The sequence below is a fragment of the Bos grunniens genome, chromosome 6, assembly GCF_055505025.1.
Source record: "Bos grunniens cultivar Pamir isolate PY7600 chromosome 6, Bosgru_T2T1.0, whole genome shotgun sequence".
NCBI lineage: Eukaryota > Metazoa > Chordata > Mammalia > Artiodactyla > Bovidae > Bos > Bos grunniens.
In genome coordinates, this window is record NC_141170.1 from 4,685,521 (window position 1) to 4,702,546 (window position 17,026).

The window sequence follows — 17,026 nt, forward strand, 5'->3', positions numbered from 1 at the left end:
ATCTGGCTGTATATCTTCCTTAACCGCAAGCTTGACCCAGGCAGGCCATGGTCCTAGCCTTGGGGCAGCTTCATCATGCATGTGTCTTGTGATCAAAGGCGACCTTTGTGTTCTCATCTATAAAGTGGACGTGTAGTTACCAGGGACTGGGAGTTGTGCTGACCTAGGTGAAGAGGAAAAGTTAAAATTTTACATAACGTCCTGCTCCTTCTGCCTCTGTAACTCAGCGTGCTCCTTGCAACGTCTGGATCATGTAGGTCATGTAGTCTCAGAAAGTGGGGACTCATAGTACTAGGAACTGGATCATATTTCACTCAGCCTTGTCTTGCTCTCTGCAATCGCCCAGCCCCCTGCAAATGCACTGATCATCACTGTCTGTGTATACAAACTGTAAGCCCCGTGCTTGGGGCTCACAGCTTGGAGTGTTAACTCCTCTGGAAAACCTGAGTTTCTCCAACTCTCCGAGTGTGGTGCTTGGTTTCTCGAGTACTGGTTTCTGCAACATTTCTGGAGGCCCCAGCAAGATTGCAACCATGCCACCTGAGCCACCAGACTGGTTGCTCAGCCGGGTCGGAGTGGAGGAGCCCCGAAAGGGACGAGGTGGCACACCACCTGGTGGTGTTCTGGGTTCTCTTTTGGACCAGCGTTCTGACTCTCCAGGTGGCTTAGCCCTGACCGGACTCATTGGAGGAATGGACCAACTCACCAGGAACGGCCACAGGATCAAGTAAGGCCCCGTGGCCAGTCCCCAGTCAGGCCCTACCCTAACGGGTAGAAGAGGAGACTGATCACCTCCTTGGAGATCCCAGGAAGGGAGCATCAGATAGGGAGACCTGGGGACTCAGGAAAAGGGAGGTACTGTGATGACCTCTTGAATTACTGTGTATACATGATTGCTGATTGAAGGAAGTGGAAGTGAGCTACACAGTCCTCGGACTACAGAGCCTGAGAGGATCCAAAACCTGCAGTTCTGTGATGACCTCATAAGGCTGAAAGGCAGGGCCAGTCTGTGGGGGATTTGATCTCTCCCTGCGAAGCTGGTCTGGGTCGGCAGTTTATACCAACCTGCCAATGTTCAGAGGCATCTTAAATCTCCCTCAAGAGAGCAGCCAAGAGGGTGAGACATGAATGTGAACGAGTGTGCAGCCTGATTCGCTTGCGCTTCTGGCTTGATTGTGTGGCTTCACGGCCGTCATGGCTATGGAGTCCGAGTAGGCCCTAACTTGTGGTTCCGTGGTGATCTCATGTGGTTCAAGGCGGTATCTGTTCTGAGGGACCCAGTCCCTCACTGCGAGACAGAACTGGATCAGGGGTATATACTGATCTGCCAATGCTAAGAGGCACCTAAGTTCCCCCCAGGGACGCAGGCAAGCAGTCACCTGAATGGTATTCTCTTTTGACGGGCCAGCCACCCTTGCTTGTCTTTGCACCACTGACTCAAGGCGGGATATACAGTGAGGGAGAAATTATTGGTTACTGGTTATTCTTCTGTTGACTGACTCCTTGAGCTGACAGGTAAGAGATGAGGTTTTCCTCAAAACCCTGCCAGGTAGATTATGCTTGTCAACATGGGTGGCAGTTCCTCTGAAGCAACAGTTTTAGACTGATAAAGAACTTTAAGAAGGGCTTTGCAGGAGATTAGTCAAGATGACCCCCAGGAAACTTAACTTATGTGAGCTCAGTTGGCCATCCTTTGATGTTGGATGGCTGCCAGAGGGCAATCCTGACCTTCCCACTGTCCAAGCAGTGAACCAGGTAGTCACTGGGACTCCAGGCTTCTCTGTCCATGGGATTTTCCAGGCAAGAGTACTGGAGTGGGTTGCCATTTCCTTCTCCAGGGGATCTTCCTGATCCAGGGATCAAACCCAGGTCTCCTGCATTGCAGGCAGACGCTTTACCTTCTGAGCCACCAAGGAAGCCCCCATACATAGACACCTGGCTTCTAATAGCACAGATCCTGCCCCCATGGGCAAGATTTTGCATGAACAGATAGGGACAGAGTAGGGTATTTGTTCCCCAACCAGAACTCAGAAAAAGAAAGAAGAGAAAAAATATATATTCCAGGGAGATCCAGTGGAAGACCCATGACTGCCCCTGCCATACCTTCCCCGGACTCCAGATGCCCCGGCACAGTCAGCGCCAGACCCATTGCCAGACAGTCCACCTCCCTCCACATCCCCCGCAGCACCTCATGAGCAAGACACCAGCCCTGAGCCAGTAGGGAAGCAGCTCCGCTCAGCCAAACAGTCTAACCAGCTGGCCACCGCCCATGAGACGCCACTGCAAGAAACTCAAGGTCCTCAACAAGTGGACGAGGCTCAGTCCAGCCTGGTCGCTCCCTCCTCTATCACCAGCCTTCAGCCCTACTGATCTCCTAAACTGGAAACACCATAACCCAGCGTACTCGGATAAACCACCAGCTATGATTGACCTCCTAGGGTCCATTTCCCACACCCATCAGCCTACATGGGATGACTGTCACCAGCCCCTTACGTCTCTCTTCACCGCTGAAGAAAGGTGATGCATCTCAACAGAAGCCCCCAAATGGCTCCGAGGACAAGTGTCCACAGAGGTCTTAGATGCAGAAGGATGGGCACAAGAAGTGATGCCAGAGATGAGGCCTGGTTGGGATTTCAATTTCAGAGGAGGATAAGAAACCCTGGGTTGCTACTGTGATGCCTTTCTACATGGATTTCAAGCAGGAGCCAAAAAGCCCACCAATATGTTCAAAATTACAACAACAGTCAAAAAAGGGAGATGACATTCCCACCAATTTCTATGAAAAACTGTGTGAAGCATTCCGGACATACAACCTGTTCATCCCTGAGACAATAGAGAATCAACCAATGATTAATGCTTCCTTTGTGGCTCAATCCTGTGCAGACACCCAACGAAAGCTCCAAAAGCCGGAAGGCTTCACTGGGATGAATCCCTCACATTTACTGGAGGTAGCAAATAAAGTCTTCGTGAACCTAGACCATGAAGCCCAATGAGAATCAGATAAATTAATGAAACAGAGAGCAGCCCTGCTAGCAGCATCATTGAGGAGCTCAGATCAAGTGAAACAGAATGTCCCCTTGTGGAAAGGGGAAACTAAGAAGAGACCACCTCTACACCACGACCAGTGCACCTATTGCAAGGACACTAGACACTGGATTGAGTGCCACCGTCACAGAGGGACATCTAAGGGTCAAAGAAGTTCGGTCAACCCAAAAAGAAAGGCACCAGCCTGAGCTGGCCGTCAAAAACCTTGTTGGCCTGGCTGGAGCAAAAGCAGACTAAAGAAGACTGGGCTCACTAATCCTGGGCCCTTGGGAGCCCCTGGTCACAGTGAAAGTAGGAAGCCAATCAATGACTTTTGTGGCAGATACTGGAGCTGAACACTTCATGGAAACCACACCTCTGGCTCCCCTCACAGGCCGAACAGCAACTACTGTTGGGGCCACAGGGACATGGCAGCCTGCTCATTGTGCAAGGCCCATTCGTGTCAGCTAGGGGGCCATCTGGTGACTCATGAATTTCTCTACTTACCTGAATGCCCCATTCCCTGGCTGGGTAGAGACTTACTGACAAACCTGGGGGCACAAATTACCTTTGCTCCTGGAAAGCATACGAGCCTCACTCTGGGGAGCCAATCAGCTCTGATGAAGGCCATGACTATGCCCAGGGAAGATGAATGGCGTCTCTGCTACTCACGGAGGGAAAAAATAAATCCCCCAAGCTTGCTAATAGAATTCTCTGATGTCTGGGCAGAGAAGGAGCCCCCAGGTTTGGCCACAAACCATGCCCCCATTGTAGTGGACCCGAGGCCAGGAGCCACTCCTGTTAGAAACAATATCCAGTACCTACGGGAGGCATGCCTGGGAATTTGGGACCACAGCCAGTGCCCACGAGATGCCGAGATCCTAATGGAATGTCAGTGTCCCCGGAACACCCCACTCTGACCAGTCAAAAAGGAGGGAATGACTACCGCCCCATCCAGGGCCTCTGTGGCATCAACAGTGTGGTGATCACCAACCATCCCGTGGTCCCAAATCTCAACATTCTCCTGAGTCTCTTACTCTCTCATGCAAGCTGGTTCACCTGCTTTGATCACAAGGATACATTCTTCTGGCTCTGGCTCTCACCAGCCTGCCAGCCAGCCCTTCTTTGCCTTTGAAAGGGAAGACCCACACACTGGGACGAAGGCACAGCTGACTTAGACCCGGCTGCCACAAGGCTTCAAAAACTCACCTGTTTGGTGAAGCCCTGGCTGAAGACCTTGCTGCCTTTCGCAGAGAAACTTTGAACTGCACACTACTCCAGTATGTGTATGTCCTGTTGCTAGCCAGTCCCACCCAGGGGATTGCTGGAGAGGCACCAAAGCCCTGTTGGCTTTTCTCTCCACCACAGGGTACAAGGTGTCATGGAAAAGGCTCAGATCTGTACACAGGAGGTCAAGTACCTGGGCTTTGTCATTTGAAAAGGGCATCAGGCACTGGGACAGGAGGGGAAGCAAGCCATCTGCTCACTACCTCGGCAGAACACCAAGAAAGAAGTCTGTGAGTTCCTCGGGGCTGGATTCTGCTGGATATGGATACTGAGTTTCTCTGAAATTGCCAAGCCTTTGTTGAAAGCCACAACAGAGTGGTAAGGATCCCCTGGAGTTGCACCCTTAACAGGAAAAGGCCTTCAAGGAGATAAAGAGACTCTAGACCACTGTTCCTGCATTAGGGCTGCCAAATGTGGCACAGGACTTTAACCTCTTTGTGCATGAGAAAAATCACACTGCAGCAGGGCTCCTCACACAAACAGTTAGGTCATGGCAGCGCCCGGCCATATACCTGTAAAAGCGACTGGATCCAGCGGCTGTGGGATGGCCACCATGCCTCCAGGCATTAGCTGCCACTGTGATTTTGGCCAGAGAAGCAGATAAGCTTACTCTAGGACAAAATATAAAAGCAAAGGTTCCCCAGGTTGTTACTGCCCTGATGAACAGCCAGGGCCATAAGTGGCTGACCAACTCCAGGATGATTTGCTATAAAGGACTGCTCTGGGAAAACAAACAGGTACAACTCGAGACTGTGCGGACGCTGAACTCCGCCACAGTTTTACCTGTGTAAGTGGGAACCCCCGACCATAACTATAAGGAGGTCATAGATGAAATTCGCTTGAGCAGGCTGGACCTGATGGACATCCCCCTCCAGAACCCAGAGCTGGAACTGCTCACTGACAAAGGCAGTTTCATCCAAGACGGGCAGCACAAAGCAGGCTCTGCCGTAACAACAGTTGACGAGAAAGTGCAGGCCGAGGCCTTGCCACAAGGGTGGTCAGCACAACAGGCTGAGCTACGGGCATTCACCCAGGCGCTAAGGCACACCAAAGGGAGACGAGTCAACACCTATACTGATACCAGGCATGCCTTGGATACTCTACGTGTACATGAAGCCATTTATAACGAAAGGGGACTATTGACAGGAGGGGGAAAGGAGATTAAAAACAAAAAAGAAATCCTTTAGTTGTTAGACGCAGTCTGGAAGCCTTTCCAAATAGCAGTCATCCATTGTAAAGGCCATCAGCGAGGAACTGATCCAATCAGCAAAGGAAATTGGTCAGCTGACCAGGCAGTCAGGGAGGCGGCGACCCAACCAATCCCCAAAGTCGACCCTGAGGCAACCTTTAAGGTCCTCTTGGCACCAGAATTGCCTCCATCCCCGAGATACACCAAGTAAGAAGACCAATGGGCTCTAAATGATGGAGGAATAAAAGCAAAGGAGGGCTGGTGGAAGCTCCCAGACCAAAAACTCACTGTCCCCAGCAGTCATGCAGTCCAGCTGGTAAAACAACATCATGAGACAACTCATTTAGGAAAAACTGTGCTGGAGAGCTTACTGAGCTGCTACTGTTTCAATTTTAAGCTCCCAACCCTGTGTGCCCAGATCAGTACTAGAGGTGTGACTTGTACACAAAACAACACCAGCCAAGGACCAAGACCTAACCCAGAGATGCAGACAGTTGGGACTCTGCCCTTTGAAGATCTAGAAGTGGACTTTACTGAAGTCAAGCGGTATAGGGGCTGTTAGTGTTTACTTGTGGCAGTCTGCACCTACTAGGGATGGGCTGAAGCCACCCCACACGCACTGGACAGACATGAGAAGTGTCCAAGGCCCTACTAAGAGACATAATCCCGAGATACGGGCTGCCTCGGTCCTTAGGGTCTGACAATGGGCCAGCTTTTGCGTCTGAGATAATGCAAACTTTATCCAGGACACTGGGTATCGAATGGAAGGGTCACACCACTTACAGGTCACAGAGCTCAGGGAAAGTTGAACGCATGAATGGCACCCTCAAGACTACATTAGCTAAACACTGTCAGGAGACTCATTTATCTTGGGTTGACATGTCACCGCTAGCCTTAGTCCGAGCCAGATGTATCTTGCAGTCCTCAGACAATTCTCTTCTTGAGATCTTATATGGGAAAATGCCCCCAGGGATAGGAAAACTCAAAGGAAACCCCCAACAACCAGCTGGCCTGGAGATGTACTGACACTTCCAGGCTCTGGGAAAAGTCTTCCACCGTATAGCCCAAGAAACCTTAGAAAGGACACCCATTTCTTTGGGCAATTGGATTCATCCTTATCAGCCCAAAGATGAGCTATGGGTTAAAGACTGGAAAAAGAACCACTTCCACAAGTTCAGACAGGCCCTCTCACTGTCGTCCTGGCAACACCTACTGCTGTTAAAGTTATAGACTTCATGCCTTGGATCCACCCCCAGAGTCAAGAAGGCAGTGGCTTCCTGTGACGAGGACATCTGGAAAGCAATTCAGGACTCGGAAAATCCCCTCAAGGTCTGGTTCCAAATACAGTGGCCCTCACCCACAAAGGGCGCTCGCTGAGCTCTGCTCTAGTCACTTCAGAAGCTGACCAATCAATGCAGAGCAGAAGTTTGAGGATTGTTCCAGCCACACTCCGATAGCTGACTGGTCATTCCCTGGCGGAAGACTGAGGATCTGGCTATCAAAATATCAATGGATTTTCATTGTCAACCTTGGTCTGTATCCCTGGTTGGAGTTATTGCTGTGTTCTTTGCTCCAGGACTAGCTTTGGTTGCACTCCAGGACTGGGATTTGGGTCCGAAGCTGCAGTTAGCTGTCTGTTACCTCACTGTAGCGGGAAGCCTCAGAGATCATGTCTCTTATGATCAATTCGCCCTACTAACTAAATCGCTCACAGTATAGCTGACCCCCTTCATGATAGGCTCAGTTGCTATAGCCATGACAGCCCAAAGACGGGGAGAAAACCTTTTGCTAGTGTTCAGTTATCTGTTATGTGCAGGTTGCTTTGCAATCTTTTCTGTCGCTTGCTGTAACAGATGGTGCCGTTCCTTACCCATCACGCACCGGTCAACATTACAGTCAACCCTTGGAAAACTGTGTCCTTAATCATCAGCGTGAACAATGTGTAGATAGCCAATCCTATAGGCTGGTCACCTACTGCCTTAACCATGTGACGTATATCCAGAGGCCTGGGCACCGAAAATGTTCTCCATTCATGCCCCCCACTGCTGCTACCTTTCCCCCACCAGGTGGTCCAAGCCCCAGGGGTATCCTGATGCCATGCCATTGTCATCATGCCCCCGTGCCTCCGTTTACCCCCAAACAGCACACAGATGCAATAAAAGAGAACAGGTGTCTGTCTACAAATAAATGGAAAAACCTACTGGACAGGAACAATAATGCAGACAGACACAATCACGGAGCAACTTTGCCCTGAACGCTCAGGCTCTGTCCTTTGGCAGCGTGACTCAGGTTACAGAGTTAACTCCCCTTTAAACCCGCATCTGTACCAGCTTCTCAGTGCAACCCATCGCCTTCTTAAAGACACCATCCCCCAGCTGGTCAGGGACTGCCGGCTTTGCTTATCCTACGGAGTGCCACGGCACTTAGGTACACCAGTACCACTGAACAACGCAACAGCCATGGGACCGCCTATATATTCACCCTTACAAGGGCCAGTCTTAAGGACAATTGAGCTAACTCAGAAGGCTCCAGAATGCTTTACAAATAATGCAGGAACTGAACCTGTAGACAAATTAGCCAGGGACCAATGTAATCAAACTTTAAAAGGTGAGTGGCTCACTCATCCTCCCACAAACACGATATGCTGCTGCCCTTATCAAGGCCTTTTCTTTGTGGGAAAGATGCTTACTTATGCCTACCAGTCAGTTGGATGCGTATCTGCATCTTAGCTTTCCTCACTCCGCCGATGAATATTGCCCCTAACAGCCAGACTCTCACCTTTGGCAGCAAAGACATGCTCAAAAAGGGCCATCCAGTTTATGCCTCTACTAGTTGGTCTGGAAATTACTCCTGGAATAGGTATGGGAATAGGAGGAATTGTTTCATCAACCTCCTCCTACCATACACTATCCAGGGACTTCACAGACCACTGAGAGAGCAGCCAAATCCTTAGTGGCTTTACAGGACCGAACAGATTCCCTGGCTAAGGTGGCTTTACAGAATAGGAGAGGACTAGACTTACTGACAGCTGAAAAGGGAGGCCTCTGCCTCTTCTTGAACAAAGACTGCTGCTTTTATGTAAACCAATCAGGAATAGTCAGGGACACGGCCTAATATCTAAGGGAATGAATGATGAAAAAGAGAGAGGAACTAGCAAATTCCTGGGGTCACTGGAACCACATATGGAGCTGGACATCGTGGGTCCGCCCTTAAGCCAGTCCTCTCTTCACGTTCTTTGTGCCGCTCTTGTTTGGTCCTTGTATTCTCAGTGCTATTACCCAGTTCATAACCTCTCGAACCGAATCCATAGTTACAATGGTAATCGCTCAATATACCCCCTAAACAAAGGGGAGCTTTGAATACCCTACCGAAACACGAGATGATGCTTTCTACAGGGAATGACAGAAGCATCAAGAGGGGGGAATGCAGAGGATAAGGTAAAGTTTTACATAACCCCCTGCTCCTTCTGCCTCTGTGATTCAGCTTGCTCCTTGCAAAGTCTGGATCACGCAGGTCACACCGTCTCAGAAAGTGGGGACTCACAATACTAGGAACTGGAGCTTATCTCACTCACCTTTGTCCTGCTCTTTGGAATCTCCCAGCCCCTGCAAACCCACAGAGTCATTCCTGTCCGTGTTTAAAAACTCGGTAACCCCTTTTTTGGGGATCCCAGCTTAGAGTGCCAACTCCTCCAGGCCTGCCAGCATAGTAAACCTGACTTCTCCAACTCTCTGAGTGTGGTGCTTGGTTTCTCAAGCACTGGTTTCTGCAACAAAGCTCAGAGAGGGGAACTCAGCAGCCTGAGGTCACAGAACTGAGCCCAGCCTTGGATTGTTGGATATCAGTGCTATTCCACTTTGCCCTTTCCCCTCTGGGTAATCTGGCTCTGAATCTCACTGAACCACAAGCTGAACCCTTGCAGGCCATGGTCCTAGCCTTGGGGCAGCTTCAACATGCACAGGTCTTGTGACCAAGGCAACCTAAGTATTCTCATCTGTAAAGTGGACCTGTAGTGACCAGGGACTTGGAGGTGTGCTGACCTAGGGAGGGAGAAGCACACAGCCCAGGAGGGTCCAATCCTGTCCTGTCTCTGAGAGGCATTGTGTTACCTCGGAGACGGCCCAGCGGAGCTGCTGGAGCTGCTGCAGGCCCCAGGCCGGGTCCAGGAACCGGTGGGGAGCCAACAGCACGTAGCGTGTGAACATGGACTCTCCAGCATACAGCAGAGCACTGGCTCGCCTTGCCAGCCCCTTGAGACCACTTCGGGAGGCGTAGAATCCGGTCCAAGCATGAAATATTTCTAGAAGCAAAAGGTCAGTAGTGGGTGTGAGGTCCTGCCCATGGAGGCCCCTGAGCCTCATCTGGGAAATGCTGAGGAAGATGAGGTCAGAGATAGACCTGCCTGGGTCCCCAGGGACACAGCCTACGTCAGGGGGGTGATCTCAGGGCTCCTGTCCCAGCCAGATCAGCAATGGTACAAGATTCCTGGATGGCTGGGCAGCTGGCAGGGACAGGCTGGGCTGGGGCAGGCCTGGAGAGGCCCGAGTGCTGAAGCACTGTGATGACAACAAGAATTCAGTGTGCACCTGAACCCTCGGTAGGGCCTGTGGGGAAAGGCCCTGAGTACCTCAGGGGAGGAGGGAGAGGGATGACGGCGAGGGCTGAGGGACCCAGGGGGAAGTGCTGGAGTGCTGGCAGCCCCTGTGTGCCTCTGGAGAAAAAGTGGGTCCCGGAAGGCATGCATTTCAGCAGTTCTCTCTGGATGCTCAGCAGGGAAGGATGGCAGCGGTGTGGGAGCTGTGAGAGCCCCGGAGCCACGGTCCTGACCCTGGACTAAGAGTGTGAGGCTGGTGGAATGGGCAAGAGTCTGAGCACCTTGGGGCTGGGATGTGTCTCAGCAGGTGGTTCAGGGTTCCCGAATGTTCACTCCTCCTGCCTCCTCCCCAGGCTGGGTTGTGCCTCCATTCTCTGTTCTTCCCTCAGAGGACCTTGGCTAGACAAGGAAGGGAAGCCAGGAGGACCTGGGAAAGGCTACAATCTGAGGGGGGAGACACAGGGACCCTCCACAGCTCCTCCCGGAAGCTGAGCACACAGGTCAGGCACTGGCTCACCACAGCCTCAGCTCTAAGCAGGGACCCAACTAGACAAAGCTACCAAGATAACCCTGTGCTCAGATCAGGACCAAGTCTCCTCCTTGAACTTTAGTCTCTGATTAAATAGTGCCTCTCTAGAGGGAGGCTAAGTAGCCACACCCACCTCGCTTTTCACTGGACCTTTCAGCATACACTCTTTCCTGCCTCCTGGTAACCACGCCCACATCCTCTATCCCCTCCCACCTCAAGTGTGACCACGCCCACACGGCAGTGTCACACCCACCTCAATTGGGACACCGCCCACATTCTGGTAGCCCCTCTCATCTACTCTAGGAGCCAGCCCTCCCCCAATCTGATGAGGTCCCAAGGGAAGTGTCCTGAGAGATATGTAGCTCCCCTTTCTCACCACTCAGGCAGAAGACCAAGGCCGGAGAGGCACTGCAAATCCAGATCTGGGGCAGTCAGGGTGGCACCCAGCCCAGAACCAGCCCTGCAGCTGGGGGCCCATCCTGTTGTCTCTTCGGAAGGAAAGGAAATGAGAAGGGAAGTGGTTGTATTTGAACTGCCATGTGGGATTCCCTCCAGTCCTCTGAGAACCCATGTCATGGATGACAAAACCAAGCCTCAGAGCGGTGACGTCATTTACCCAAAGCCACCCAGCCCGTGGGGGCAGGAGCTGTGATCTCAACCCAGGTGAGCATCTGAGTCACCGCCTGGGGCCAGCCCTGCTGAGACACTGTGCCTGCTAAATGGTGAGGGCGGGCAGGGCACAGGCCCTGGAGAGGCGCAGCTCAGGCACCCTGGTCCCCTGGAGGATGCTTAGCCAGTGGATGCTGCTGTGAGCCTGTGTCTCCTAACTGTCCATGGAGACAGACACTCACCTCACCTCTCCCTTCTAAAACGACCTGTCCTGCTGAGTGATCCCACCATGGACCTACAGCTGGGCAAACCTGCCTGGGAAGTAGGACCTGATCAGGGTCCCTGGGCAATCCTGGCTCATGGGGTCCTGGCCACAGTCTCCTCCCACGACCATACCCCTTAGCTCCTCTTTTTTTTTGGAAAAGGGGAGCAGGACAACAAGGATCCTTCAAGGATTCTGGCATTGTATGCAGTAAGAGTTTCAGATACTCAATAACTTAGCCAACGCCATCCCCCGCGGATGCCCTGAGCAAAGGCTGGACTGGGGTGTGGAGGGCGTTCTGCCTCCCCAGCTGTCAGTGGGAAGCTGTGTGTGCATAATTCCTGTCTGGCTTGCAGATAGCGGGGCTGGACCTTCTAAGGGGGTCCGCTTGGAGGTGGGTGGGGCTGGACCTGGAAGAGACGCTGATGCTGGGCTTCCTTCAGGGCAATCAGGCCCCGGGCTAGCTTCCTCAACACGGAGTGCCCACAGCATGTCCAGGATGGAGCCTGGCCTCCCAGGATGGAGATGCTGCTGTCAGTGTTAAAAGCTGCATCTGCTGAGCCCTGGCTCTGGCCCAGGCACTAGGCTAAGGGCTCTTCTCATCTCACTTCATTCTCACACTGGATGAGCTAACCAAGATGAACATCCCCCCTCTCCTGACACAGAGTGGTTCCACAGTGCACACAACCCAGCACAAGGCTCACTCCATGACCTTTCACTCTGAGCCTTGCTGGCCGCAGCCAAACCTGTCCTGGCCTCCAGGACACAGGCTTGTGGGAGACGTGGGCATTATTGTGCCCACTAATGACTCTGTGGCAATAGGTGAAAAGTGGGACCCTGAGGGGAAGAGGAGACACCCGATCTAGACTTAAGGTCAGGAAAGGCTTCCTGGAGGAGGTGACATGCATGCATGCATGCTCAGTCCTGTCCAACTCTGCGACCCCACGGACTGTAGCCCACCTCTGTCCATGGGATTTCCCAGGCAAGAATCCTGGAGTGGGTTGCCATTTCCTCCTCTGAGGGATCTTCCCTACCCAGGGATGCAACCTGCATCTCCTGTGTCTCCTGCATTGGCAGGTGGGTTCTTTACCACAAGCACCACCTGGGGATCAGAGGAGGTGACATTACAGGACAACTGGGACTTTGCAGGAAGAGGAGGTGGGCACGGGGCAGTCCTTCCGGCAGCACTGCAATAAAAGGCAGAGACGGGACCTGCTGCATGTGGACAGCGTGAGAGGCTCCGGGAGCTAGGAAGCGGGCAGAGTGTGGAGGGGGTCAGGAAGGAGGGTCAGGGCCTGTACCTCCCCCAGGGCCCCTAGCAGGCTCCAAGCAGAAGCCTGAGCAGGCACTGAGTTGGGGGCCCCTTTCCTCCCTGGCACCGAATCCCTCCCTGCTCCCCAACCAGCGGCTCCTACCTGAGGAATAAGGCAGGAAGTCTTGGTGGTCTCGGACCTTCCAGGAGAGCCGGTGCGCATGCACAGCCCGGAAGTAGTTGCCGAGCGAGGCGTACTTCATCCGGATGCCGTGCTTGTCTGTGAACTTGTTGACTTCCTCCATTACACGGTCCATGTTGGTGAATTGCAGTGAGGCGTTGAAGAACTGCCTGTCACATCCCTGCAGGCCCGGGGACAGAAGCAACGTCCTGTCCTTCTGGGTGCAGAGCCCAGCCTGCACGGGGAGAGCCCCTCTTACCCCCATGACCGCCCACACTCCCCGCGGCGGGCACGGATCCCGGGCCCTGTGCGGGCTGTGTCTGCCTCTCTGCCATGTTGAGGGTGATTCCCCAGCACTGGTTTGTCTTACAGCTGCAGGTTTGTACCCTTTCACAACATTCCCCCAATTCTGCACACTCTCCAGGGCCGCTTTTGGCTGCCAAAATCTGATCTCTTTCTGTATGAGACTGATTTTGTAAAATTCCACGTAAGTGAGATGATTTAGGTTTTGGTTTTCTGTGTCTGCCAGATTCCGTTTCCTGACAATTTCTTAAATCCCAGCACTGCTCTTAGGTATCAATAACCTTGATTATGATGAGATACTAAACAAGAATAAAAAACAGAATGGCTTGCTTGAATTTACTGACCTTAATCCCGTCCTCAGAAAGATGTCAAAGTAGAAAAACAGATAAATTCCTGGAAATACATAACCTGCCCAGTCTGAATTATGTGTAAATAGAAAGCCTGAACAAATGGATACTAGAACCAAACTGAACCAGGATCCAAATACTTCTCAAGAAAGCAAAGATCAACATTCAGCAGTGATGTCTATCGAATGTTGAAGAATTTATACAAATCCTTGTTCAATCAGTTCAATCACTCGGTTGTGTCCAACTTTTTGAGACCCCATGGACTGCAGCACACGAGGCTTCCCTGCCCATCACCAACTCCCAGAGTTTACTCAAACTCATGCCATCGAGTTGGTGATGCCATTCAACCATCTCCTCCTCTGTCATCCCCTTCTCCTCCTGCCTTCAAATTTTCCCAGCATGAAGGTCTTTTCCAATGAGTCAGGTCTTCGCATCAGGTGGCCAAAGTGTTGGAGTTTTAGCTTCAGGATCAGCCCTTCCAATGAATATTCAGGACTGATTTCCTTTACTATTGACTGGTTTGATCTCCTTGCAGTCCAAGGGAATCTCAAAAGTTGTCTCCAACACCACAGTTCAAAAGCATCAGTTCTTCGGTGCTCAGCCTTCTTTATGGTACAACTCTCATATCCATACATGACTACTGGAAAAACCATAGCTTCGACTAGATGAACCTTTGTTGGCAAAGGAATGTCTCTGCTTTTTAATATGCTTTCTAAGTTGGTGATAACTTTTCTCCCAAGAATCAAGCATCTTTTATTTTCATGGCTGCAGTCACCATCTGCAGTGATTTTGGAGCCCAATACAGTAAAGTCCTTCAGTGTTTCCATTGTTTCCCATCTCTTTGCCATGAAGTGATGGGACCAGATGCCATGATCTTAGTGTTTTGAATGTTGAGTTTTAAGCCAGCTTTTTCACTCTCCTCTTTCAGTTTCATCAAGAGGCTCCTCAATTCCTCACTTCTTCCATAAGGGTGGTGCCATCTGCATATCTGAAATTACTGATATTTCCCCCAGCAATCTTGATTCCAGCTTGTGCTTCATCCAGTCTGGCATTCTGCATGATGTACTCTTTATATAAGTTAAATGAGCAAGGTGGCAATATACAGCCTTGATTTACTCCTTTCCAAATTTGGAACCAGTCCATTGTTCCATGTCCAGTTCTAAATGTTGCTCTTGACCTGCATACACATTTCTCAGGAGGCAGGTAAGCGGGTCTGGTATTGCCATCAAGGATTCAGGAATACAGATCCTTGTTAGTCTCTTTTACAAACTAGAAGGGGACTGAAAGTTTTCAATATAATTTTACAACGCCAAGACTACCCTGACACCAAACCAGGCAAAGAAGCCTCAAGAAAAGAAAATTATAGCTGAATATATCCTAGGAACATAGATGCAAAAATCCTCAACAATATAATAACAAACAAAATCAACAATACTTGAAGACAATATTGCATCATCATAAAGCAGAATGCAAGGGATTTATTCCAGGAATGCAAGGATCAGTCAACATCCTCAAATCAACCAACGAGAAAATGTGAGATAAAGATTATATGATCATCTCAACAGATGCAGAAAAGGCATAAGACAAAATTCAAATTCCATTTGTGATAAAAATTCTCCTCAAAGTGGGTGTGGATGAAAATTACAACATAGTAGAGGCCATACATGACAAGCTGACAGCTAACACCAACTCAAGGAAGAAAAGGTAAAACTATTCCTGGGAGATCAGGAAAAAGATGAGGATGATCCCACTCACCACTTATTTAATGTGGTATTATAAATCAGAGCTGCAGCAATTAGTAGTGAAAAAGCATGGAAATCAGAACAGAAGAAATAAAATTCTCACTAATAGCTGCTGTAATGATGTCATAAAAATAGTGACTACAGAAAACCCTAGAGACAAATCTTAAAAATTTTTTTAATATCAATGTATTTATTTTAATTGGAGGCTAATTACTTTACAATATTGTATTGGTTTTGCCATACATTGACATGAATCCACCACAGGTGTACACGTGTTCCCCATCCTGAACCTCCCTCCCACCTCCCTTCCCATGCCATCCCTCTGGGTCATCCCAGTGCACCAGCCCTGAGGATTCTGTATCATGCATCGAACCTGGACTGGCAATTCATTTCACATATGATAATATACTGGTTTCAATGCCATTGTCCCATATCATCCCACCCTTGCTCTCTCCCATAGAGTCCAAAAGACTGTTCTATACATCTGTCTCTTTTGTTGTCTCACATATAGGGTCATCATTGCCATATTTCTAAATTCCATATATATGTGTTAGTATGCAGTATTGGTGTTTTTCTTTCTGGCTTACTTCACTCTGTATAATAGGCTCCAGTTTCATCCACCTCATTAGAACTGATTCAAATGCATTCTTTTTAATAGCTGAGTAATATTCCATTGTATATATGTACCATAGCTTTCTTATCCATTCATATGCCGATGAACATCTAGGTTGCTTCCATGTCTTGGCTATTGTAAACAGTGCTGCGATGAACACTGGGGTACACGTGTCCCTTTCAGTTATGGTTTCCTTGGTGTGTATGCCCAGTACTGGGATTGCTGGGTCATATGGCAGTTCTTGGAGAAGGAAATGGCAACCCACTCTAGTGTTCTTGCCTGGAGAATCCCAGGGACAGAGGAGCCTGGTAGGAGGCCGTCTATGGGGTCGCAGAGAGTCGGACATGACTGAAGCGACTTAGCAGCAGCAGCAGCAGCAGCATGGCAGTTCTATTTCCAGCTTTTAAGGAGTCTCCACACTGTTGTCCATAGTGGCCGTGCTGGTCTTAAATGAATAACAGCAGTAAAGTTGCAGGATAAAATATCAACAGACACAATCACCTGCTGATTAGTGTTTCCACATGCTAACAACAAACCATCAGAAAGAGAAATGAAGGAAACAGTCCTCTTGATAGTTACATGAAAAAGGCAAAATGCTTGGGGCTGGTGCACTGGCACGACCCAGAGGGATGGTACGGGGAGGGAGGAGGCAGGAGGGTTCAGGTTGGGGAACACGTGTATACCTGTGGCGGATTCATGTTGATATATGGCAAAACCAATACAATACTGTAAAGTTAAAAAATAAAAAAAAAATTAAAAAAAGGTAAAATGCCTAAGAATACATTTCACGGAGCAGGTGACAGCCTTGCACACTGAAAACTAGATGACACTGTGATGATCAAAATGGAGGAAGACACAAGTTAAGTGGGAAAATATTCTGAGCTCGTGACTGCAAGAGGAGGGCTGCGTTTTCCAAAGCAATCTAAAGATTCAAGGCAAAACCTTTTAAAATTCCAATGATGTTTTTCACACAAATAGAACAACCAATCCTGAAATTTATGGGAACCACAAAGACCATGAGTGGTCAGAGCAATCTTTAGTAAGAACAAAACTAGAAGCATCGTACACCCTGATTTCAGAGTTCACTGCAAAGT

General features: G+C 50.0%; 1 protein-coding gene across 1 annotated transcript in view; it reads right to left on the minus strand.

The window, feature by feature from the left end:
• Positions 1–17,026, minus strand: part of LOC147370225 (epididymis-specific alpha-mannosidase-like) — a 53,909-nt gene that overhangs the window by 19,533 nt on the left and 17,350 nt on the right. Inside the window, exons 7-8 of the mRNA XM_086404700.1 lie at positions 12,910–13,108; positions 9,610–9,800 (exon numbers count right to left, since the gene is read on the minus strand). Coding sequence (XP_086260826.1) covers positions 9,610–9,800; positions 12,910–13,108 — 390 coding nt within the window. The remainder of the gene's footprint in view (positions 1–9,609; positions 9,801–12,909; positions 13,109–17,026) is intronic.